The following is a 27,984-nucleotide window of genomic DNA, read 5'->3' on the forward strand; positions in this document are numbered from 1 at the left end:
GAAACATTTGTATTTTGAAGCTATGTGATACATTTATCAATAGTGAATGTTAATCTGATACCAAACGTTGTCTGGGTGACAGGAAGGAGGATATTGTTTTATTGCACTTATCTCCTTTTGAAATGTAATTTATTTATTAGTATTTTGTAAAATAACCTGATTGGTTGGAGAAGACAGGGAGGGCTTACCCCCCTGTGGTACTGTGTGGAAAATTGACATAAAAAGGAGGCCTGTGTGCCTCCAGATTGTAGTAATTGTACCATCTTATTCTGCTGGAACATCTTGCTGTATGCTGTTGCCCCTAGCAATAGGGAAGAGTTCTCTTTAGAACTATTGAGCAAATAAATACCATTTGCCTCAAGAAGACCGCGTCATCTTGTGACCTACAGGGTTATGCCAAATATAGCCCCGTCCTCCGGCTGTCCAGGGAAGCACCTAACGTCTCCAAGTTCCGCCTTCCGCCAGCTACCGGTAGAGGCTTAGCAAGTGGCTAGTGGGGATTCATCAACACCACACAGGTGTGGTAAGGCAGTGCGTCGGCACATACAGAGCAGAACCGTGGTTCCAAACGCCACGGCAGGTTAGGAGTTTGGTGGTGGCAGCATAAACCTGCCCACAGCGCAATGGGTGGAGTCAGTAACAGGCGGTTACTGACGGTAAGCGGGAATCCCCTATGTGGTCAGGCCTCGTGTGACTTGACCTTCCATTCTGTGCGCAGCCGACGGGACGCGAAAGCGGCGAGTGCTTTCGTACGGGACCGTCCTGTCACACATGGCGACTGCATTTTGTTCCCAGGGCTTTCTCTACTTTCTCTATGTGCAAATCTCTGATAAAATGACCACAGCATAATTATCCCTTTTATTTCTGCTGTTCTGCAGCGCTCAGCCATCAGTCACCCTGGGACTCCGGAGACTGCGGAGAGGTAAGCTTAATTATATATGGGGGCAATTTTGGCCCGTGTGCACCACACACCCTGCACCCAGTGGTAGAAGTCCCGGAGACAATGGAGTCAGTCGCCACTGAGCTCCAACTTGATCTTCTCCATTGCCTCTGATGAGCTGTTTCAGTCTCTGTGCACCTGCCACCAGCTGCGCCAAGAAGGGGGGAGGGTACAAATTACCTGGCGCCACACATAGAAAGCAAGAGTCTTTGCTCTCTAGTGGCCAGCATCATCTTCCAACATATCACTGGGAAGATGGAACTGGCCGGGCAGGAGGGACCCGCGTCCAGATCAAGTAAAGTAGGAAAGGGTGCCCTCCCCTGTGCCCCCCCTGTCCCTCCTTTGTTAAAACACCCCCCTTGTAGAGCACGCAAAATATTTTTATATTAAAGGGCATAGTTATGCCCACTTTATTAAACCACACCCCCAGGAGGGTCAGGCAGTGCACCCACCTCTTAACAGCCCTGCTGCCCTTCTCCAACCTGCAACCCATCACCCCCACCCCCCGCCATCTCCCACAAAGCGGCTTGTGCGGTTTAGGAGTTGGAAGGCTCCTTAGAAGTTGCTTTCTTCATTCCTTATCTGCTTTGGGCATACCTCCCAAAATTTTAAAGTGCAGACCCAGGACTACTGCGCACACCAAAGGCGTGCACGCTGAAAAGGGGTATGGCCTCTGCAAAAGGGGGTATGGCTTCGCAAGAATTCCATGATCGCGAGCCAAGCCTCCCATTTTCGTCTCTGTGAGGGCATGCACATCGCTCAGTGAGCTGCTAGCCATGCCACCAGCCCCTCTGTCTCCCATGAATAGACGCACAGACTCACAGAGCAGTGAGTGACAGGGGACCTCTGCAACCCCCCCCCCCCCCCACCCCCACACACACACACACACACTGCAGGACACTGTGGCCTATGAGTGAGACAGCGGGACAGTACCAAAAAAAAGGACTGTCCTGCAAAAATTGGGACAGTTGGGAGGTATACTTGGTAGGTACGGAGTGGCTGAGGTGGCTGCAGTGTTTCAGTACTTCTTTCTTTCCTCTTTGGAGTTTTTGAGGGTGCTGCACCAAGTTTAACTGTCGTGAAAATCTACTTTTGAATATGTCTTTAGAGAGGAAGGAGATTTGGGGGCGTATGCAATTAGTTCCAATAACATTTCGGAGCTAATGAATTCGCTCCACTCGTATTCATTTAGGGCCGTTTTCGACAGTTTTGAAGGCATTTTCGCCAATGCCTTTTCACCTTCTTTTATTAAGTGAAAAGGAATTGGTGAAAAATGCCTCAAAATCTGCGAAAATGGCCCGCATTTTTGACGTAAAACAAGTGGATTTGCTGATCCACCTGTTTTCCGCCCTTGTCACATTTTTCGCCTATGCGAAAATATTGCATAGGGCGAATCTCCATACATCCTAAAAATAGTGAAAAAGCTCAGTTTTTTCACCGAGGCGAAAAAAAACGGAGCTAATTGCATACGCTCCCGGTCGTAATTGATGAGAACTTGGAGAGCATAAAGAAAAAATTAGAAACCATTTTATTAAAAGAAAGCAGGATCTGTAAGAAACAGTAACACTAGAAAAGTATCTAGCCCCCCAAGTCATTCCTAAGGGACTAATGATGCAAAAGCAGCTTCCTTTTCCTCAGCCAGCGAGGAGATTAAGACTGAATGGGATAAGATATTAAAAACGTGCTCTCTCTCTCTCCTTAATTAATCTTATTATTGAGGACAGAAAGGAAGAGATGGACAAATTGGAGACAGAAATTGGTAATTATAAGGAGATGGTTACTAGAGATGAGCGGGTTCGGTTCCTCGGAATCCGAACCCGCCCGAACTTCAGCTTTTTTTACACGGATCCGAGCGACTCGGATCTTCCCGCCTTGCTCGGTTAACCCGAGCGCGCCCGAACGTCATCATGACGCTGTCGGATTCTCGCGAGGCTCGGATTCTATCGCGAGACTCGGATTCTATATAAGGAGCCGCGCGTCGCCGCCATTTTCACACGTGCATTGAGATTGATAGGGAGAGGACGTGGCTGGCGTCCTCTCCATTTAGATTAGAAGAGAGAGAGTGAGATTGAGACAGAGACACTTGATTTACTGGAGCTTAGGAGTACTAGAGAGTGCAGAGTTTACTAGTGACTGACCACTGACCAGTGACCACCAGTGCAGCTTTATTTAATATAATCCGTTCTCTGCCTGAAAAAAACGATACACAGTGACTCAGTCACATACCATATCTGTGCTCAGCCCAGTGTGCTGCATCATCTATGTATAATATCTGACTGTGCTCACACAGCTTAATTGTGGGGGAGACTGGGGAGCAGTTATAGGTTATAGCAGGAGCCAGGAGTACATACATATTATTAAAATAAACAGTGCACACTTTTGCTGCAGGAGTGCCACTGCCAGTGTGACTGACCAGTGACCTGACCACACTGACCACCAGTATAGTTAGTAGTATACTATATTGTGATTGCCTGAAAAAGTTAAACACTCGTCGTGTGACTTGTGTGGTGTTTTTTTATTCTATAAAAAACTCATTCTGCTGACAGTGTCCAGCAGGTCCGTCATTATATAATATATACCTGTCCGGCTGCAGTAGTGATATATATATATTTTTTATATCATTATTTATCATCCAGTCGCAGCAGACACAGTACGGTAGTTCACGGCTGTAGCTACCTCTGTGTCGGCACTCGGCAGTCCATCCATAATTGTATACCACCTACCCGTGTTTTTTTTTTCTTTCTTCTTTATACATACTACATCTCATTATCATCCAGTCTATATTAGCAGCAGACACAGTACAGTACGGTAGTCCACGGCTGTAGCTACCTCTGTGTCGGCACTCGGCAGTCCATCCATAATTGTATACCACCTACCCGTGGTTTTTTTTTCTTCTTTATACATACTACATCTCATTATCATCCAGTCTATATTAGCAGCAGACACAGTACAGTACGGTAGTCCACGGCTGTAGCTACCTCTGTGTCGGCACTCGGCAGTCCATCCATAATTGTATACCACCTACCCGTGGTTTTTTTTTCTTTCTTCTTTATACATACTACATCTCATTATCAACCAGTCTATATTAGCAGCAGACACAGTACAGTACGGTAGTCCACGGCTGTAGCTACCTCTGTGTCGGCACTCGGCAGTCCGTCCATAATTGTATACCACCTACCCGTGGTTTTTTTTTTCTTTCTTCTTTATACATACTACATCTCATTATCATCTAGTCTATATTAGCAGCAGACACAGTACAGTACGGTAGTCCACGGCTGTAGCTACCTCTGTGTCGGCACTCGGCAGTCCATCCATAATTGTATACCACCTACCCGTGTTTTTTTTTTCTTTCTTCTTTATACATACTACATCTCATTATCATCCAGTCTATATTAGCAGCAGACACAGTACAGTACGGTAGTCCACGGCTGTAGCTACCTCTGTGTCGGCACTCGGCAGTCCATCCATAATTGTATACCACCTACCCGTGTTTTTTTTTTTTTCTTCTTTATACATACTACATCTCATTATCAACCAGTCTATATTAGCAGCAGACACAGTACAGTACGGTAGTCCACGGCTGTAGCTACCTCTGTGTCGGCACTCAGCAGTCCGTCCATAATTGTATACCACCTACCCGTGGTTTTTTTTCTTTCTTCTTTATACATACTACATCTCATTATCATCCAGTCTATATTAGCAGCAGACACAGTACAGTACGGTAGTCCACGGCTGTAGCTACCTCTGTGTCGGCACTCGGCAGTCCATCCATAATTGTATACCACCTACCAGTGGTTTTTTTTTTCTTCTTTATACATACTACATCTCATTATCATCCAATCTATATTAGCAGCAGACACAGTACAGTACGGTAGTCCACGGCTGTAGCTACCTCTGTGTCGGCACTCGGCAGTCCATCCATAATTGTATACCACCTACCCGTGGTTTTTTTTCTTTCTTCTTTATACATACTACATCTCATCATCAACCAGTCTATATTAGCAGCAGACACAGTACAGTACGGTAGTCCACGGCTGTAGCTACCTCTGTGTCGGCACTCGGCAGTCCGTCCATAGTTGTATACCACCTACCCGTGGTTTTTTTTTCTTTCTTCTTTATACATACTACATCTCATTATCATCCAGTCTATATTAGCAGCAGACACAGTACAGTACGGTAGTCCACAGCTGTAGCTACCTCTGTGTCGGCACTCGGCAGTCCATCCATAATTGTATACCACCTACCCGTGGGTTTTTTTTCTTTCTTCTTTATACATACTACATCTCATTATCATCCAGTCTATATTAGCAGCAGACACAGTACAGTACGGTAGTCCACGGCTGTAGCTACCTCTGTGTCGGCACTCGGCAGTCCATCCATAATTGTATACCACCTACCCGTGGTTTTTTTTTCTTTCTTCTTTATACATACTACATCTCATTATCAACCAGTCTATATTAGCAGCAGACACAGTACAGTACGGTAGTCCACGGCTGTAGCTACCTCTGTGTCGGCACTCGGCAGTCCGTCCATAATTGTATACCACCTACCCGTGGTTTTTTTTTCTTTCTTCTTTATACATACTACATCTCATTATCATCCAGTCTATATTAGCAGCAGACACAGTACAGTACGGTAGTCCACGGCTGTAGCTACCTCTGTGTCGGCACTCGGCAGTCCATCCATAATTGTATACCACCTACCCGTGGTTTTTTTTTTCTTTCTTCTTTATACATACTACATCTCATTATCATCCAGTCTATATTAGCAGCAGACACAGTACAGTACGGTAGTCCACGGCTGTAGCTACCTCTGTGTCGGCACTCGGCAGTCCATCCATAATTGTATACCACCTACCCGTGGTTTTTTTTTCTTTCTTCTTTATACATACTACATCTCATTATCATCCAGTCTATATTAGCAGCAGACACAGTACAGTACGGTAGTCCACGGCTGTAGCTACCTCTGTGTCGGCACTCGGCAGTCCATCCATAATTGTATACCACCTACCAGTGGTTTTTTTTTTCTTCTTTATACATACTACATCTCATTATCATCCAATCTATATTAGCAGCAGACACAGTACAGTACGGTAGTCCACGGCTGTAGCTACCTCTGTGTCGGCACTCGGCAGTCCATCCATAATTGTATACCACCTACCCGTGGTTTTTTTTCTTTCTTCTTTATACATACTACATCTCATCATCAACCAGTCTATATTAGCAGCAGACACAGTACAGTACGGTAGTCCACGGCTGTAGCTACCTCTGTGTCGGCACTCGGCAGTCCGTCCATAGTTGTATACCACCTACCCGTGGTTTTTTTTTCTTTCTTCTTTATACATACTACATCTCATTATCATCCAGTCTATATTAGCAGCAGACACAGTACAGTACGGTAGTCCACAGCTGTAGCTACCTCTGTGTCGGCACTCGGCAGTCCATCCATAATTGTATACCACCTACCCGTGGGTTTTTTTTCTTTCTTCTTTATACATACTACATCTCATTATCATCCAGTCTATATTAGCAGCAGACACAGTACAGTACGGTAGTCCACGGCTGTAGCTACCTCTGTGTCGGCACTCGGCAGTCCATCCATAATTGTATACCACCTACCCGTGGTTTTTTTTTCTTTCTTCTTTATACATACTACATCTCATTATCAACCAGTCTATATTAGCAGCAGACACAGTACAGTACGGTAGTCCACGGCTGTAGCTACCTCTGTGTCGGCACTCGGCAGTCCGTCCATAATTGTATACCACCTACCCGTGGTTTTTTTTTCTTTCTTCTTTATACATACTACATCTCATTATCATCCAGTCTATATTAGCAGCAGACACAGTACAGTACGGTAGTCCACGGCTGTAGCTACCTCTGTGTCGGCACTCGGCAGTCCATCCATAATTGTATACCACCTACCCGTGGTTTTTTTTTTCTTTCTTCTTTATACATACTACATCTCATTATCATCCAGTCTATATTAGCAGCAGACACAGTACAGTACGGTAGTCCACGGCTGTAGCTACCTCTGTGTCGGCACTCGGCAGTCCATCCATAATTGTATACCACCTACCCGTGGTTTTTTTTTCTTTCTTCTTTATACATACTACATCTCATTATCATCCAGTCTATATTAGCAGCAGACACAGTACAGTACGGTAGTCCACGGCTGTAGCTACCTCTGTGTCGGCACTCGGCAGTCCATCCATAATTGTATACTAGTATCCATCCATCTCCATTGTTTACCTGAGGTGCCTTTTAGTTGTGCCTATTAAAATATGGAGAACAAAAATGTTGAGGTTCCAAAATTAGGGAAAGATCAAGATCCACTTCCACCTCGTGCTGAAGCTGCTGCCACTAGTCATGGCCAAGACGATGAAATGCCAGCAACGTCGTCTGCCAAGGCCGATGCCCAATGTCATAGTACAGAGCATGTCAAATCCAAAACACCAAATATCAGTAAAAAAAGGACTCCAAAACCTAAAATAAAATTGTCGGAGGAGAAGCGTAAACTTGCCAATATGCCATTTACCACACGGAGTGGCAAGGAACGGCTGAGGCCCTGGCCTATGTTCATGGCTAGTGGTTCAGCTTCACATGAGGATGGAAGCACTCAGCCTCTCGCTAGAAAAATGAAAAGACTCAAGCTGGAAAAAGCACAGCAAAGAACTGTGCGTTCTTCGAAATCCCAAATCCACAAGGAGAGTCCAATTGTGTCGGTTGCGATGCCTGACCTTCCCAACACTGGACGTGAAGAGCATGCGCCTTCCACCATTTGCACGCCCCCTGCAAGTGCTGGAAGGAGCACCCGCAGTCCAGTTCCTGATAGTCAGATTGAAGATGTCAGTGTTGAAGTACACCAGGATGAGGAGGATATGGGTGTTGCTGGCGCTGGGGAGGAAATTGACCAGGAGGATTCTGATGGTGAGGTGGTTTGTTTAAGTCAGGCACCCGAAGAGACACCTGTTGTCCGTGGGAGGAATATGGCCGTTGACATGCCTGGTGAAAATACCAAAAAAATCAGCTCTTCGGTGTGGAAGTATTTCACCAGAAATGCGGACATCATTTGTCAAGCCGTGTGTTCCCTTTGTCAAGCAGTAATAAGTAGGGGTAAGGACGTTAACCACCTCGGAACATCCTCCCTTATACGTCACCTGCAGCGCATTCATAATAAGTCAGTGACAAGTTCAAAAACTTTGGCCGACAGCGGAAGCAGTCCACTGACCAGTAAATCCCTTTCTCTTGTAACCAAGCTCACGCAAACCACCCCACCAACTCCCTCAGTGTCAATTTCCTCCTTCCCCAGGAATGCCAATAGTCCTGCAGGCCATGTCACTGGCAATTCTGACGATTCCTCTCCTGCCTGGGATTCCTCCGATGCATCCTTGCGTGTAACGCCTACTGCTGCTGGCGCTGCTGTTGTTGCTGCTGGGAGTCGATGGTCATCCCAGAGGGGAAGTCGTAAGACCACTTTTACTACTTCCACCAAGCAATTGACTGTCCAACAGTCCTTTGCGAGGAAGATGAAATATCACAGCAGTCATCCTACTGCAAAGCGGATAACTGAGGCCTTGGCATCCTGGGTGGTGAGAAACGTGGTTCCGGTATCCATCATTACTGCAGAGCCAACTAGAGACTTGTTGGAGGTACTGTGTCCCCGGTACCAAATACCATCTAGGTTCCATTTCTCTAGGCAGGCGATACCGAAAATGTACACAGACCTCAGAAAAAGAGTCACCAGTGTCCTAAAAAATGCAGCTGTACCCAATGTCCACTTAACCACGGACATGTGGACAAGTGGAGCAGGGCAGGGTCAGGACTATATGACTGTGACAGCCCACTGGGTAGATGTATGGACTCCCGCCGCAAGAACAGCAGTGGCGGCACCAGTAGCAGCATCTCGCAAACGCCAACTCTTTCCTAGGCAGGCTACGCTTTGTATCACCGGTTTCCAGAATACGCACACAGCTGAAAACCTCTTACGGCAACTGAGGAAGATCATCGCGGAATGGCTTACCCCAATTGGACTCTCCTGTGGATTTGTGGCATCGGACAACGCCAGCAATATTGTGTGTGCATTAAATATGGGCAAATTCCAGCACGTCCCATGTTTTGCACATACCTTGAATTTGGTGGTGCAGAATTTTTAAAAAAACGACAGGGGCGTGCAAGAGATGCTGTCGGTGGCCAGAAGAATTGCGGGACACTTTCGGCGTACAGGCACCACGTACAGAAGACTGGAGCACCACCAAAAACTACTGAACCTGCCCTGCCATCATCTGAAGCAAGAAGTGGTAACGAGGTGGAATTCAACCCTCTATATGCTTCAGAGGTTGGAGGAGCAGCAAAAGGCCATTCAAGCCTATACAATTGAGCACGATATAGGAGGTGGAATGCACCTGTCTCAAGCGCAGTGGAGAATGATTTCAACGTTGTGCAAGGTTCTGATGCCCTTTGAACTTGCCACACGTGAAGTCAGTTCAGACACTGCCAGCCTGAGTCAGGTCATTCCCCTCATCAGGCTTTTGCAGAAGAAGCTGGAGACATTGAAGGAGGAGCTAACACGGAGCGATTCCGCTAGGCATGTTGGACTTGTGGATGGAGCCCTTAATTCGCTTAACAAGGATTCACGGGTGGTCAATCTGTTGAAATCAGAGCACTACATTTTGGCCACCGTGCTCGATCCTAGATTTAAAGCCTACCTTGGATCTCTCTTTCCGGCAGACACAAGTCTGCTGGGGTTGAAAGACCTGCTGGTGAGAAAATTGTCAAGTCAAGCGGAACGCGACCTGTCAACATCTCCTCCTTCACATTCTCCCGCAACTGGGGGTGCGAGGAAAAGGCTCAGAATTCCGAGCCCACCCGCTGGCGGTGATGCAGGGCAGTCTGGAGCGACTGCTGATGCTGACATCTGGTCCGGACTGAAGGACCTGACAACGATTACGGACATGTCGTCTACTGTCACTGCATATGATTCTCTCAACATTGAAAGAATGGTGGAGGATTATATGAGTGACCGCATCCAAGTAGTCACGTCACACAGTCCGTACTTATACTGGCAGGAAAAAGAGGCAATTTGGAGGCCCTTGCACAAACTGGCTTTATTCTACCTAAGTTGCCCTCCAACAAGTGTGTACTCCGAAAGAGTGTTTAGTGCCGCCGCTCACCTTGTCAGCAATCGGCGTACGAGGTTACATCCAGAAAATGTGGAGAAGATGATGTTCATTAAAATTAATTATAATCAATTCCTCCGCGGAGACATTGACCAGCAGCAATTGCCTCCACAAAGTACACAGGGAGCTGAGATGGTGGATTCCAGTGGGGACGAATTGATAATCTGTGAGGAGGGGGATGTACACGGTGATATATCGGAGGATGATGATGAGGTGGACATCTTGCCTCTGTAGAGCCAGTTTGTGCAAGGAGAGATTAATTGCTTCTTTTTTGGGGGGGGTCCAAACCAACCCGTCATATCAGTCACAGTCGTGTGGCAGACCCTGTCACTGAAATGATGGGTTGGTTAAAGTGTGCATGTCCTGTTTTGTTTATACAACATAAGGGTGGGTGGGAGGGCCCAAGGACAATTCCATCTTGCACCTCTTTTTTCTTTTATTTTTCTTTGCGTCATGTGCTGTTTGGGGAGGGTTTTTTGGAAGGGCCATCCTGCGTGACACTGCAGTGCCACTCCTAGATGGGCCCGGTGTTTGTGTCGGCCACTAGGGTCGCTTATCTTACTCACACAGTCAGCTACCTCATTGCGCCTCTTTTTTTTTTTGCGTCATGTGCTGTTTGGGGAGGGTTTTTTGGAAGGGACATCCTGCGTGACACTGCAGTGCCACTCCTAGATGGGCCCGGTGTTTGTGTCGGCCACTAGGGTCGCTTATCTTACTCACACAGTCAGCTACCTCATTGCGCCTCTTTTTTTCTTTGCGTCATGTGCTGTTTGGGGAGGGTTTTTTGGAAGGGACATCCTGCGTGACACTGCAGTGCCACTCCTAGATGGGCCCGGTGTTTGTGTCGGCCACTAGGGTCGCTTATCTTACTCACACAGCTACCTCATTGCGCCTCTTTTTTTCTTTGCGTCATGTGCTGTTTGGGGAGGGTTTTTTGGAAGGGACATCCTGCGTGACACTGCAGTGCCACTCCTAGATGGGCCCGGTGTTTGTGTCGGCCACTAGGGTCGCTTATCTTACTCACACAGTCAGCTACCTCATTGCGCCTCTTTTTTTCTTTGCGTCATGTGCTGTTTGGGGAGGGTTTTTTGGAAGGGACATCCTGCGTGACACTGCAGTGCCACTCCTAGATGGGCCCGGTGTTTGTGTCGGCCACTAGGGTCGCTTATCTTACTCACACAGCTACCTCATTGCGCCTCTTTTTTTCTTTGCGTCATGTGCTGTTTGGGGAGGGTTTTTTGGAAGGGACATCCTGCGTGACACTGCAGTGCCACTCCTAGATGGGCCCGGTGTTTGTGTCGGCCACTAGGGTCGCTTATCTTACTCACACAGCGACCTCGGTGCAAATTTTAGGACTAAAAATAATATTGTGAGGTGTGAGGTATTCAGAATAGACTGAAAATGAGTGGAAATTATGGTTTTTGAGGTTAATAATACTTTGGGATCAAAATGACCCCCAAATTCTATGATTTAAGCTGTTTTTTAGGGTTTTTTGAAAAAAACACCCGAATCCAAAACACACCCGAATCCGACAAAAAAAATTCGGTGAGGTTTTGCCAAAACGCGGTCGAACCCAAAACACGGCCGCGGAACCGAACCCAAAACCAAAACACAAAACCCGAAAAATTTCCGGCGCTCATCTCTACATCACTTAGAGATTTGCAAAAATACAAGGACTTGAAAAAAAAGGATAGAGATTAGTTTAAATAAAAATGAAAAAGTAGAAGAGGGAAGTCCTAAGACAACAGTGGGCGCTGATTAAGAATGTATTTAGCTTAAGAGTTAGGTAGATACTATTGTATTAATTCTTTATATGCAAAAGAATTCTACTAGATGGTCTATATATATATATCTCTCACCCTTTTGGCTGCCCACAAAGGTGGACCTGGCTATCCACCGTATAAGGCAGAAGCAGAGAAGAAAGGGGGAGATGTGGGCGCTCAAAGGGGATCGTGAGTCAACAGCTGCTGGTTTTGCAAATAAAAATAATTTATTGGTAAGAGATTTTTCACAATAGACATAAAATGGCTGTGATGCTTTTAAGAATACATATACACATTCAGAGAAAAAATTAACATAAAATCACAAAACAAATTAGTATACTGATTAAAACTAATGACTGTGTCCAGGGCCTCAGGACTTATAATTGGGTACCCACCCTAGTAAGAATAAATTTTCTTGCATGCAGAAGCTTGTTTGTTAGTTGCAATTAGAGTTAGTGCATGATATGTTCTGATTGCACATTGCGGAATAGAAGCTATGCAGTATTGAAAAAAGTCTGTTAGTACTTCACCATAAGACGCTGGTGGATGTAATATTCAGTAGTATGGCTAAATATTAAAACATGTCAGTCCCGCAGCTGTCTCCTGTAGAACACACTTGTTTGGTTCACTCACTGTTTGGATGACTGTCCGCTCTGCGGCGGTTCCTTTAGGCAATGCTTGATGTCGTGTGCTGTCTTAGAGCACTATGCCTGGACAGGAGCGGAGACAGAAAAGCATGTGTGCAGGTCCTGGATGGCAGGGGACGCTGTAATGCCGCGATGCGCGGCTTCCGGGTTCGGGGCTTCCGGCTTCCGGTTGCGGTCCACCTGCGTTCCACAGTCGTAACAGGTCACCTGACACGTTTCTCCGCCTCCAAAGAGGTACCTCTGATGAAACCGCCCACTTTGGAGGCGGTGACCTGTTACGACTGTGGAACGCAGGTGGACCGCAACCGGAAGCCCCGAACCCGGAAGCCGCGCATCGCGGCATTACAGCGTCCCCTGCCATCCAGGACCTGCACACATGCTTTTCTGTCTCCGCTCCTGTCCAGGCATAGTGCTCTAAGACAGCACACGACATCAAGCATTGCCTAAAGGAACCGCCGCAGAGCGGACAGTCATCCAAACAGTGAGTGAACCAAACAAGTGTGTTCTACAGGAGACAGCTGCGGGACTGACATGTTTTAATATTTAGCCATACTACTGAATATTACATCCACCAGCGTCTTATGGTGAAGTACTAACAGACTTTTTTCAATACTGCATAGCTTCTATTCCGCAATGTGCAATCAGAACATATCATTCACTAACCCTAATTGCAACTAACAAACAAGCTTCTGCATGCAAGAAAATTTATTCTTACTAGGGTGGGTACCCAATTATAAGTCCTGAGGCCCTGGACACAGTCATTAGTTTTAATCAGTATACTAATTTGTTTTGTGATTTTATGTTAATTTTTTCTCTGAATGTAAAAATGAAAAAGTCCTGATAGAGAGAAAGGTAAGGAAATTTAAGAGAGACAAAAATAACAACCTTTCTCCCAATCATGAAACCGAAGAGACTAAACCTAACAGGCAGGGCTGGTGCAAAGTTTCTCTGCACCATAGGCAAAACTTCAGCCTACTGCCCCAACCACCACCAATACCCACCACCAAGCCCAGTGTGACTTATGAGTTCACATCATTAAGTACAAGGATGATTCTTTCAAAGACATCCTTAATTTTGTGATTGGCAGACTCATTCCCCCCCCCCCCCCCCCAGATTCCGGTGCCCTAGGCAGCCGCCTAAAGCTGCCTAATGGTAGAGCCGACCCTGCTAATAGTCATATTAATAAAAATGAATATAGAGCACAAGAGGTAGAAGCTACTCCTATAAAGAAAAAAATGGGCTCCCCCCTCACTGCCATAACTGGAGAACTAGAGGTGATAAAGAATATATAACACAATAGGGAAGTACCACTAGAAATTATAGGGAGTTCAATGAAAGGACCCCTTATAGAAGACCTCAGTAGTATAGAGAGTAGGGTTATGAATATCAGGGGTGTGTGGATAACCAGTGGTCACAAAGAAGACCAGCCAATAAATGGAGTCAGGAATCCATTTGGGAAAATAGGACATTACCTAACAATAGGAAATTAAATATTAGGAAGGGAAGAGAAACCTTCATATAGAGAAGGAACCGATATGAACCCCTCAACAAGCTTAGTGAATTGACAACTTTTTTGTCCAGGGAAAGAAGAAGGTATCAATTAAGATAATGAAGAGGGGGCATAAAGGAGGTAAAATTAATAAGATTATGGATAATAAGAAAAAGAAGAAAGCTCTAAAGAGTGCAAATCTCCAAGGAAATCCTAATAAAAGTGAGATTAAGAAGGAAGGAAAAGTTAAAATCTTTAATCTCAGTACTCCACAATTAGCAAAGGAAGAACTAACATTGCAAGAATAAGAGTTTAATATGCCCTTTTATTACCATTAAAAAGTTTTCAGCCTTTATGGATGTAAATAAAGTCAGGACTGCAATGGGCACCAGGTTTGCTTCAAGTTATGCGAATATATTTATGAGACCGTGCAAGAAAGATGTAATATGGAGCCACAACCCATTTGGAGTGAACCTGGTGTCCTGGTCCCGATATATAGATGACATATTTTTTATTTGAAGAAGTAGTTTTGAGCTTTTAAAGGAACTTTATGTGTATCTTAAGTCTAATATTTTAAATATTGAACTCACCTTTGAGAGCAGTGTTTTTTATTTTTATTTTTTAGATGTGACAATTTACATAGAGCACAATGAAATACAGACTATGAATTTTACTAAACCTACCGATTAAGGAACATATTTGAATTGAATAGTTGCCATCAGCCGAATTGGCAAAATTCAAATCCAGGAGGGCAATTCAGGAGGATTAAACAGCCACCCACACTGCTTGTCAAGGTGGGTGGTCTGGGGATGCCGATGACACAATTTGCGGTGAATCACATCATTGTAGCCCCACCCCCTCCTTTGTAATGCCAGCAATGACACAAATGCAACTCCACACCCTTGGGCAGCCCACTTTTTCAGAGCCACCCCTCTTTTTTCATAGCCCCACCACCTGTTTAGACGACTTGGCTGCTCTCTCCCGGAGGGAACAGCCTGAAAGTTGGCAAGCCTGTACAGAGGAGACACATGAAACAGGGAAGATGAGGAGGGTCCGCTGTGGACAACAGGACACTATCTGGGTGTTTGTGAATCAGCTGGCACCTGGTTACTATGCTGGGATTGGGGAATCTTTTGTGCTCGGGGGAATTTACTGTGCTAAGGGGAGATTGGTGTGTGTGAGGGATCTGTGTGATGATGGAGATCTGTGCAAGTAGGGCTGGTGCATATATGTGTGTGTATATTTGTCAGTGATACTAGTCAGTACCTCCCTAGCCTCAGCGCACCTCACTGATCACTAGTCATTATTTCACACACAGTGGCATATTCATTTAGTGCCGTTTTCTTTGGTTGGCCAAAAAAACAGCACTAATTCGACATTAGTGTATTCAATTGCGGGCGTTTTCGCCCATTTTGAAGTCACTTTTGGCTCATGCCTTTTCATTTTTTGGGAAGGACGAATCGGCATGGGCGAAAATGGACCCAAAAATGGGCGAAAGCACCCGCAAATTCGCCAAAACATGTGGATCTGCGGCAAATTCGCCAATCTACGTGGTTTTTGTCCGTGACGTTTTTTTCCTCCAGTCTAAACAACGGCACGGGCATTGAATAGGTCGAATGTAAATTCGAGCTACTGTATAAACAGACGAAAACTGCAGTTTTTCGCCTGGACGAAAGAACCGGCACTAAATGAATACGCCCCATAGGGGGACAAATATCAAACCTTCAAGAGAGAAAGTGGAAAAGTTGTCCATAGCAACCAATCAGCTTGTCATTTTATAGCCTGTGCCAGATAAATGCTAGCTACAAGCTGATTGGTTGCCATGGACAATTTCTCCACTTTTTTTACTCTCTAAGGTTTTTTAAACCCCCATAGTCCCTAACTGTAACGTTTTCCCACAATTATAACTCACCATTTTTTTAAATCAAATTAAATGTAGACACTTCCAGGTATCATCAGAGATTGAGGGGGTATATTTACAAAAGCATGGTTTTTTAGAAGTGGAGATGTTGCCCATAGCAACTAATCAGTTTCTTGTTCCATTACTCAGGCCTGTTTCTCTTCCTCCATGTTGCCTCCTGGCAAAGTACCTTTCTGTAATTCCCTGGCATTTGCAAACCTGTAGTGATACACTGGGGCTACACATATTAATGTGTTAGGTCTCTACTGCTAGACTTTTACTTTAGATCGGTTACAGTCGTTCTGTATTGCAGTTACCATGTTGTTAGAATACAGTGTTCACATATCTGATTAAGTCATTAAATTAAATGCACTACTGTATCTCATAATTACCTGGGATACCGGATGGTCCGGGCAAACCAGGAGGTCCAGGAATTGGGGGATGATATCTATATCCAGAATCCCCTCTGCAGCAGCTATTACAGTCTGGTTGTTGTGGTGTCTGAAGAACATAATAGTCATTGTCACTCTCCAAATAGTGGACATTACTGTACATGTATTGCAAAATCAAACAGGCCTATCTAATGAAAGTGAGAATAGTATGCCGCAACACTGAGAAGTCTATTCATGAAGCAGTGAAAAGTGTGGAGAAGTAAGCCTGTGGAGAAGTTGCCCATGGCAACCAATCAGCGGCTCCGTACAACTGTACAGTATGCAAATTATAAATGTTACCTCAATGCTGATTGGTTGCCATGGGCAACTTCTCCACTGGCTCACTTCTCCACACTTTTCACTGCTTCATAAATAGGGGTGGTCTTCGGTTTGCCGGCTGTCGGGATCCCGGCGCACAGTATACCGGCACCGGAATCCCGACAGCCGGCACACCAACACTTTTTCTCCCTCTTGGGGGTCCACTACCCCCCTGGAGGGAGAATAAATAGCGTGGCGAGCGCAGCGAGCCCGCAAGGGGCTCATTTGTGCTTGCCACGCTGTCGGTATGCCGGCGGTCGGGATTTCGGCGCCGTATGCTGGTCGCTGGGAGCCCGGCTGTCGGCATACCGTACTACACCCCATGAATAGACCCCTGACTGGACAAAGTGCAACATCTCTTCCGTGTTTCCGGTTAATGCACAGAAATGGCTGCTCTATGAGTTGCACTGGAGATCACTGAAGAAGTATTTTTTTTTCTGTTAGTCACTGGGGCAGATGTACTAAGCTTTAGAGAGGGATAAAGTGGAGAGAGATAAAGTGCCAGCCAATTAGCTCCTAACTGCCATGTTACAGGCTGTGTTTGAACAAATGACAGTTAGGAGCTGATTGTGCTCACAATGAAACATGCTTCAGGCCACACTGTTTTCGCTTCATAAATGATCAGTGTTTTCTATCAATTCTGATGTTTTTTAACCATGTTTTTTAAAAAGAAATGGCACCAATAGAAATTTACAGTATGGAAAGACTTTGATATACTTCACTGAAAAACACCAAACCAAAAACATCAATAATTAGCACCGTAGCCGCTGTGTTTCTGACACTGTTTATTACTTATTTATATTTATTTATATAGTGCCAGTATATTCTGTTGATCTTTACAAATGGGAACAAATCAGTAATAAAACTAGGCTGGGTGAGAACAGACAAAGAGGTAAGAGGGCCCTGCTCGTAAGCTTACAGTCAGAGGTGGTTCAAGAAAGTAGGGCGCCCGTGTGTAGGTTCTCGCCCCCCCCCCTCCCCCTCTCATTAGCGCATGCACCAAGTAGAATCTGGCACTGTGCTTGAGTCTGCTGCATATGTGCAGATCTCCAGGGACACGGCGTGCCTACCATGTTCCCATTGATTTATCTTCTGTACGTGGGCAGATCTCAGAGAAAATGACACCCACGCCATTTTCCAGATGTTTAAAGTGCAAGCCACAGACAGGTAAGTATATTGTGATTGCAGAGTGTGCAGTGTGGGTGCACCTCACGCCCTGCACACATTATGTATAGGTGTATGCTTACATTCTGTAGGGCAGTAGGCAGTTTATTGATGATTGTGTGTTGATGGTAGCATTGATGGCAGCATTGATGTTAAGCCATCGATGTCTCATATCAAGTCAGTCATCAAGTCAGATAAAAATTGCAGTAGTCAGAAGCCAGGGGAAGAGCACTGGGTAGCTTGGTTCAACTTGCATGGATCACAGGGCTTATAGATGCATGTGAACAAAGCGCACTAGGGTAAAGAGCACCAAACAGTAAAATGTACATCAGAGTACAGCACAGCATACAGCGGCGTGCAGTGTGATTCCTATATAGTCACTATACAGAGCACAGCCACTTGTGAGACTCTGGACACAGCACAACCAATACAGCAGAGTATAGTGCAGCATACAGCAGCGTGCAGTGAGATTCCTATATAGTCACTATACAGAGCACAGCCACTTGTGAGACTCTGGACACAGCACAGCCAATACAGCAGAGTATAGTGCAGCATACAGCGGCGTGCAGTGTGATTCCTATATAGTCACTATATAGCACAGCCACTTGTGAGACTCTGGACACAGCACAGCCAATACAGCAGAGTATAGTGCAGCATACAGCGGCGTGCAGTGTGATTCCTATATAGTCACTATACAGAGCACAGCCACTTGTGAGACTCTGGACACAGCACAGCCAATACAGCAGAGTATAGTGCAGCATACAGCAGCGTGCAGTGTGCCCCTATATACAGTCACTATACAGCACAGCTGCTTGTGAGACTCTGGACAGAGCACAGCCAGTATAGTAGAGTATAATATAGCATGCAACGTGCCCCCATATAGCACAGCCAGTTCAGCCGAGTACTGCGCAGCAAACAGCAGCGTGCATTAGACTAAAATGGCACCGAGTCCAGACCGTGGCACCATATAATCCAAGACCCGCAAGAATCCGACGCCGTTGACGTTCAGCCTTGGTGTGGGATCTGAGTCTGGTAGGAACACCCGATCCGCATCTCGCATCCTCTACATTTGGAGTGGTACGGATTCCAAGGAATATGGACCGCTCAACTGTACTTATAAATCTGTCAGACTCTCTGTGATCAGATGGGCCACATTGCCCAATTAGCTGCATGTTCAGTACCAGTTTTACTTCCAAATAGCTAATGTTTTAAGAATAGCAGTCGTTGGCTTGAGGAGTAATTACTGGGTGACTCACAGGCTATGAAATGCCACTGGAAATGCTTTATGTCATCCGCACACCATGTATTTTTATTGAAGGAGAACCCACAATGCTACTTATCTGTGTTCTCAGTTATTAATAGCTGTTTCTTAATGGAAGGATTTTCAGCCTCTTTCATACCATTCGACCCCATAACTGTAATGGGTTACCAAGAAGCACTTATACTGAATGCCTATTCTGATTTTTCCATCTATTTTGTTCTTTACTTTTTATTTATTTATTTTTTTATTCTTTTTGAGTTACATTTTAAAGGGTGAAGTTATCTATTAAACCTCTCCCAGGAAATGTTTGTCTCAGTGCAGAGCCGGCCCTAACCAATATGATGCCCTAGGCAAGATTTTGGCTGGTGCCCCCTAGCACCACCGCTGGTTCCGCCTCTGACCTTGCACCTCTTTCCCAGCACCATCACCCCTCACCCATAGCAGTCCTTATTTTGGTGTTTGTAACCCCTATATTTTAAATAGGAACAGTTCGCACATTTGGCGCACAGACCAAAAAGGGGTGTGTTTTTGCTGGCAAGGGGCATGTCCACACAATAGTAACCCCAATTCCAATTACGCCACACAGTACTGCAACTTTATTCACATTTGATCATGCGATAGTGTCCATAATTCATATTACATCCCACAGTTGTATTACTTTACCTTATAAACATTACTCCTCACAGTAGAGCCCCTTATTCACATTACATCACACTGACTTGCTCCTTATTCACATTACACTACACCCTATTGTTCTTTATTCATATTAGACGACACAGTAGTGCCCTTTCTATATGCAACGCCACATAGTAGAGCACCTTATACACATAATGCCACACAGTAATGCCCCTTACACATTATTAATGTCCTTATAAACATAATGCACCTTACACATCATGACAACCTTTATTAATGCCCTTTACAAATAAAGTTCCTTACACATATGCAGCACATTATTAATGTCCTTATACACATAATGACACACATAGTGCCCCCTACACATTTGCTGCACATTATTAGTGCCCCTATACACATATTCCGAACACTACTGCACAACTAACCCACTCACATGCACACAGCACTCACACTGCCACTAACACTGTGACCTCTGCCCCTGCTTGGATACAGATGTGTCCTCATAAATCTTGCCTCAATGCTAACGTTGGGCACCTTTGTTTTATGAAAATGCATCTTATTTGCATTGCTATGTGGCTAGGATGCACAAGCAGATTCTGCTGATTAAAATGATATGCAGCATGCCTATATACTGTGTGAGACTGTGACTGTATCTGCATATGAAATGCTACATACAGAATATAGGCATGCTGCATATCATTTTAATCAGTAGAAGCTGCTGATGCCCCTAGGCATATCAAATGCCCTAGGTAATTGCCTAGTTTGCCTATGCCTATGGCCGGCTCTGTCTCAGTGCTTATTTTTGTTTTCAAATTGACCAGTTTATCAGTTATGGTCGCTTTGTAAATTAATGTCATTAAATATATTTTATAGCGATAGAACTAGAAAGTAATCATGGGATGTGAAGTAAAATAACAGCTACAGGGTTTTTTTGCTTCCCTTATTAGTAGTTTTTTCATTTTCTGGGATTCTCCATCAGGCGTGTAGAAGTTTAAATAAGTTTTGTCGGCTATGAGTGACTTAAAATCTTTGCAAAGCAACACGTTTTTAACCACTTGCCTGGCATAGTCTCATCAGATGCAACCACACCAGACTGTACTTTCCCTGACATGGTAGCATCTGATGCGACCTGTCAGAAAGCTCTCTGAGCGGCTGCAGGAAGAGACTCTTCCTGCAGTTGCCGCTCTCAGAGGAACCTCAGTTCCCTCTGCTTCCTGGTTCCCTCCACCCTCTATGTCTTCTGTGCTGCCCTTCGATCAGCCCGGCAGTAGCCCCTTACCAAACAGCTGCAGACATAGTAGCCGCTGGGGAAATGTCAAAAAAGCAGCCTCGCCTCTCCTCCCCTGTGAAGCCCCCGGAGGCTGCAGTAGGATCCGGAGCTGGGAAACTTCAGTCACAATTGCCCCCGATGCGCCCATCAATGTTTGTACTGTCGTTTATTTATAAACTTTTATCTTTTTAGAAAATAATTCTGGATATACTTTAAATATTCTTAACCTATTTCAATCATAAAAATATGACAATTTCTGAGTGTTTTTTGGAAAAAATATTAGTTAAATGGTTAAAGTATCAAATGAAGACTTCTCTAGATACTTCAGTGTTCAAGAAAATTTGAGCTCATAATTAATCATTCCTCTCAGTAATAAGAAGCAGCAACTGTCTGTTTTCTTTCTATTCTCAGGGAAAGACTCACGAAGTACAGTACATAATATAACACCTAGAAGTAGTAGTGGGCCAGATTCAGGATTGTAAGGAAAGCAAAAAGCTTTCCTTTTTGGGCAAAACCATGTTGCACTGCAGGTGTGGCAGATATAACGGGATCCGGTCTCTAGGTCGACAGTAACTAGGTCAACCACTATTGGTCGTCTGGGTCTCTAGGTTGCCGTGTTGTAGGTCGACAGGTCAAAAGGTCGACATGAGTTTTTCACAATTTTTTTCTTTTTTTTTTGAACTTTCTCATACTTAACGATCCACGCGGACTACGACTGGGAACAGTAACCTGTGCAGAGCGCAGTGGTAGCGGAGCGAGGCACCTTGCTCGAAGCATGGCGAGTGAAGCGAGCCATGCGAGGGGACATGGTGCACTAATTGGGGTTCACAGTTACTGTACGGAGAAAACAGCACAAAACTCCCCATAAAAAACTCATGTCGACCTTTTGACCTGTCGACCTAGACACCCTGTTGACCTACAGACCCTATCGACCTAGTTACTGTCGACCCTCCATACCACACCTGATGTAACATGTGCAGAGAGAGTTATATTTGGGTGGGGTGTGTTCAAACTGAAATCTAAATTGCAGTGTAAAAATAAAGCTGTCTAACATTTGTAGGCTACATGCAAAAGCAAACAATATTTACCCTGCATAGAAACAATATAACACACCCAAATCTAACTCTCTCTGCACATGTTACATCTGACCCACCTGCAGTGCAACATAGTTTTGCCCAGTTGTGTCCTTTTTTGCTTACAAACCTAAATCAGGCCCATTAAACCTGTAGCATGATTCTTTAAACACTTCCTTCTGTAATAAAGGGTAAGAAAGCAGAGTGTTATAATGATATAACCAGTGGTGGGTGATGCCGGTGGGCTGCAGCCTAGACCACTAGGCTTAGAAAGGAGAAGTGAAGCTGAATGCTGCATCCCGGTTGCAGCAGCGCCTGGGGTAAGGCAGACAGCACATATATTACATACAACATTACATGTATGTTTTAACTTTATATGTGTTAACCCCATGGCCAGATTAACAATGGGGCAAATGGAGCTGCCCCCCATTGAAAATAGGCCCACAGAGTTCCCTGCAGTGCAGGCAGCCAGTGCTGACAGGAAAAAAACTATTTCCTGTCACCACATACAGCAGCTCACTCACCTCCGGCTGCTCATTCACCCCAACCACAAACTGGTTAGCCTGTGTCCTGACCACCGGCACCCCACCACGGAATGATGAAACTGCCTTCCCTGTACTGAGGATCCGCCACTGTGCCCGTCCGAAGCCCCACCCCTTGCAACCCGAGGCTCTGCCCCCTTGCCCATCAAAACATAAATGCTTATGCTGCAGCATACCATTCCTGCTGCAGGAGGCTGCTGTCTTTTAGGAGAGCTGGGTCCATGGATGTCAGAGCTGAGGGGACATGCAAAACCATGTGCGTAGCAGCCCACACCAGGTCCTGAGGTCTCCTATGTAAGTGGTGTCTATGTCAGTAAGTGTGTGTGTGTGTGTGTGTGTGTCAGTCAGTAAGTAGTGCCTGTCAGTAAGTGGTGTCTGTGTCAGTAAGTTTTGCATTGTGTGTGTGTATCAGTAAGTAGTGTCTGTCAGTAATTGGTGTCTGTGTCAGTATGTTTTGCGTTGTGTGTGTCTCAGTCAGTCCTGCAAGTGTGCCGGGACGCTCCGGTACGGCGTACCGTTAAGGAATGTGTCCGCAAGTACGCCATACCCCCGCCACACTGTAAAACACCGCCACCGGTGTCCGGCGTCCGGTGAGGACTTGCGGGTTCAGCGATGGTCCGTGCTCTCTACGATCTACGCGTTTCGCCTGTCCAGGCTTCGTCAGGATAGTCGAGATCTCGACTATCCTGACGAAGCCTGGACAGGCGAAACGCCGGACACCGTAAACGGGGAGCCCAGGACCAAGGAGGAGGACAACGCGGTAAGCGAACGTCTAAGTCTGCCGGCAGACTAAAATCAATTGCATTTGCGGAGCAGCAATTAAAACTTTGAACTGATACCTGATTAATGCGGGACACATCCCCTGAACTTGCATATCAATAGACTGTGAAGTAGGAAACTGACATCAAATCAAACCAACAAAAAGTGACATTTGAAAGTAGGAAACATTCCATAACACAGGGGAGTAGAGTAAACCGCTACAAAGTGTGTCAACTCCCTCTGATTTAGAAACAGTTACCACAAATAGATATATGTGTCTAAATGTATGTATGTGTATGTGTATTGTCCATGTGGGTTAAAATTTGCACTAAGCATTCTTATAAATAAATGCTTTCTTGTGATCACAAGTAGAAAAATTTTATAATACTATTTTTTATCTGTCAAAGTGTTTATAATTTGTGACAACAATAAAAAGAATATATTCATAAAATCTGTCTATAACAAAAGTTTTATTGGGTTTATACAAAGTGAAGCGCTGGAAATTTTTCTCTTTTCGTTTGTCAGTAAGTAGTGTCTGTGTCAGTAAGTTTATCTGTGTTGTGCGTGTGTGTCAGTAAGTAATATCTATCAGTAAGTGGTGTCTGTGTCAATAAGTTTTATGTCGTGAGTGTGTGTGTTAGTAAGTGTCTGTCAGTAAGTGGTGTCTGTGTCAGTAAGTTTTGTGGTGTGTGTGTGTGTCAGTAAGTTTTGTGTTGGGTGTGTCAGTAAGTAGTGTCTGTCAGTAAGTGGTGACTGTGTCACTCACATGGCATAGGACAGACCCCCCTATTTAGACCACACCCACACTACACTGGTCACACCCCCACATCACTAGTCACACCTCCTGCCAAGGCACACAATAGGCCCTTCCTAAATTTCAGCTCCAGGCCCATGTGTACCTTAATCTGGTACTGGTTATCTCCCCCCCCCCACCACACACACACACACATTTCTGCTACACATACACAAAATTGGGTCACATGCGCGTGCGACTCGTATGGACAGATAAGAAAACATGCCTCCCACTACCTCCGATAGTATGATGCCTCCCTGCTGCGTCTTGCTCAGAATCAGCCACAATGTGCGCTGCTAATTATTCTGTTGTTCAGTGCAGCAATACAAATACTTTTCATGATGACTGTGTGCTGCTGAATCATCTGTGCGTTTAAGACTTTTTCTCATTTGTAAATGTTCATGGAATAGAAACGTGGGCGTTGTAAGAGAATAGAAACAGATGGAAGAAATGGCAAGTTTTAGTTAATGATGATGATCTTATCTTCTAATGGAGAAATCCAGGCAGAATAATATTTCACAGAAAGGCTACACCCCTAGTAAAATCATAATTGCCATAAGCTTAGTGCCACCTGTTGTCGGTGGGTTCCTTATGCTTAAGTTTACTGGCCTGGGAAATAGCTTAGTTGGTCAATGATGTGATGAGTGAGTGAGGAGGAGATGTACTAAGTAGTGATGAGCGGGTTCGGTTTCTCGGAAACCAAACCCCCCCGAACATCACCCTTTTTACACGAGTCCGAGCCATACTCGGATTCTCCCGTATGGCTCGGTTAACTTGAGCGCGCCCGAACGTCATCATCCCGCTGTCGGATTCTCGCGAGATTCGGATTCTATATAAGCAGCCGCGCGTCGCCGCCATTTTCACTCGTGCATTGGAAATGTTAGGGAGAGGACGTGGCTGGCGTCCTCTCCGTTATTGTTGAACTTGATTGTGCTTTATTGCTTAATTGTGGGGAGGACTGGGGAGCAGCTGTATAATATAGGAGGAGTACAGTGCAGAGTTTTGCTGATTAGTGACCACCAGTTTTATCCGTTCTCTGCCTGAAAAAAACGCTCCTTATCTGTGCTCAGTGTGCTGCATATATCTGTGCTCACACTGCTTAATTGTGGGGACTGGGGAGCAGCTGTATTATATAGCAGGAGTACAGTGCAGAGTTTTGCTGACAGTGACCACCAGTATACGTTGTCTGCCTGAAAAACACTCCATATCTGTGCTCAGTGTGCTGCTTTATTGTGGGGACTGGGGACCACCAGTATAATATTATATAGGAGGAGTACAGTGCAGAGTTTTGCTGACCAGTGACCACCAGTATATAATATATAGCATTACGGTACAGTAGGCCACTGCTGTACCTACCTCTGTGTCATCAAGTATACTATCCATCTAGATTCTATACCTGTGGTGCATTTCAGTTGTGCAGTTTGCTGACACAGTGACCACCAGTATATATAGCAGTACGGTACGGAAGGCCACTGCTGTACCTACCTCTGTGTCGTCATTAAGTATACTATCCATCTACATTCTATACCTGTGGTGCATTTTAGTTTTGCAGTTTGCTGACACAGTGACCACCAGTATATATAGCAGTACGGTACGGAAGGCCACTGCTGTACCTACCTCTGTGTCGTCATTAAGTATACTATCCATCTACATTCTATACCTGTGGTGCATTTTAGTTTTGCAGTTTGCTGACACAGTGACCACCAGTATACTATATATAGCAGTACGGTACGGAAGGCCACTGCTGTACCTACCTCTGTGTCGTCATTAAGTATACTATCCATCTACATTCTATACCTGTGGTGCATTTTAGTTTTGCAGTTTGCTGACACAGTGACCACCAGTATACTATATATAGCAGTACGGTACGGAAGGCCACTGCTGTACCTACCTCTGTGTCGTCATTAAGTATACTATCCATCTACATTCTATACCTGTGGTGCATTTTAGTTTTGCAGTTTGCTGACACAGTGACCACCAGTATACTATATATAGCAGTACGGTACGAAAGGCCACTGCTGTACCTACCTCTGTGTCATCATTAAGTATACTATCCATCTATATATACAAATAACAAGTGGCGCTTGACGATCAGAAAATTGAAAACATTTATTTGTGTAAAATGTATATAAAAAAATTACAACAACCTCCTGGGGGTATGAAACAATATTAAAATATCACAATAATATAAATATGCACTGTATTGTAGCTCCGTATTCAAATTGTAATAGAAACATCAGTAGTGAATATTCTTATTTGCATATAATTAATTATTATTAACACCTGGAAGGTCATTAAACGTACTGGGTTCAATATGTGCACAAAGATATAAAAAAATTTATAAATAATTGTTCTAAACAAGGATCACTCATGGCTGTGTGTTAATTAGAGTTGCATATGTCACAGATTCATAGCAGTGAGCGGCTGATGTAAAAAATTGAATTTTTATGCACAATTGCCGCTGGGCAGGAGCTTCTTCGGTCCCTGCTCCCGGGTGTTGTCTCGTTATCTGGACAGAGACACACACCAGAGCCTCTGCGGGTGCAATTGATGCCGCACCGTGCGGGGAGTCCTGATGAGCCGTCCCCACCGATCCACACCACCTCCGGTACCTCCGTGCTTGCAAACGGAGGATGTTAGCTGGCAATTCCGGGGTTGCTGAGAAGATGGGCTCTGATGTACCCGGCCAGCAAACTGCCCGTCTTAGGTATATCAAACTCTCGGTGTGAGCTTCGTGCACCGGTCTGCGCCGGGCCAGGGGGGAACGGCACCTGTAGCTGCTACCGTCTCAACTTGAAAAAGACGGCTGGGGCTGTGGTGATAATGGTTGCAGTACCAATGTTCCTGACTGCAGTGGTTGAAACCGGGCTCCCATGCACGGTTGTATGTGGATAAAAAGCAAAACAGCGGTGTTGATCCTTGAGATGCAAAGCCTGTATCCTTAACGCGTTTCAACACCAGCAGGGTGTCTTTTTCGAAAGGCAGGTCTCTATAGCAGTACGGTACGGAAGGCCACTGCTGTACCTACCTCTGTGTCGTCATTAAGTATACTATCCATCTACATTCTATACCTGTGGTGCATTTTAGTTTTGCAGTTTGCTGACACAGTGACCACCAGTATATATAGCAGTACGGTATGGAAGGCCACTGCTGTACCTACCTCTGTGTCGTCATTAAGTATACTATCCATCTACATTCTATACCTGTGGTGCATTTTAGTTTTGCAGTTTGCTGACACAGTGACCACCAGTATACTATATATAGCAGTACGGTACGGAAGGCCACTGCTGTACCTACCTCTGTGTCGTCATTAAGTATACTATCCATCTACATTCTACACCTGTGGTGCATTTTAGTATTGCAGTTTGCTGACACAGTGACCACCAGTATACTATATATAGCAGTACGGTACGGAAGGCCACTGCTGTACCTACCTCTGTGTCGTCATTAAGTATACTATCCATCTACATTCTATACCTGTGGTGCATTTTAGTTTTGCAGTTTGCTGACACAGTGACCACCAGTATATATAGCAGTACGGTACGGAAGGCCACTGCTGTACCTACCTCTGTGTCGTCATTAAGTATACTATCCATCTACATTCTATACCTGTGGTGCATTTTAGTTTTGCAGTTTGCTGACACAGTGACCACCAGTATATATAGCAGTACGGTACGGAAGGCCACTGCTGTACCTACCTCTGTGTCGTCATTAAGTATACTATCCATCTACATTCTATACCTGTGGTGCATTTTAGTTTTGCAGTTTGCTGACACAGTGACCACCAGTACACTATATATAGCAGTACGGTACGGAAGGC

General features: G+C 45.0%; 1 protein-coding gene across 3 annotated transcripts in view; it reads right to left on the bottom strand.

Annotated features, from left to right (window-relative positions):
- C1QTNF3 (C1q and TNF related 3) overlaps positions 1–27,984 on the bottom strand; it is a 138,119-nt gene that overhangs the window by 102,637 nt on the left and 7,498 nt on the right. For all 3 annotated transcript variants that reach the window (XM_063960634.1, XM_063960626.1, XM_063960643.1), the window contains exon 2: positions 16,310–16,418. In XM_063960634.1, coding sequence (XP_063816704.1) covers positions 16,310–16,418 — 109 coding nt within the window. The remainder of the gene's footprint in view (positions 1–16,309; positions 16,419–27,984) is intronic.

The sequence above is a fragment of the Pseudophryne corroboree genome, chromosome 1 (genome assembly GCF_028390025.1).
Source record: "Pseudophryne corroboree isolate aPseCor3 chromosome 1, aPseCor3.hap2, whole genome shotgun sequence".
NCBI classification, from domain to species: Eukaryota; Metazoa; Chordata; class Amphibia; order Anura; family Myobatrachidae; genus Pseudophryne; species Pseudophryne corroboree.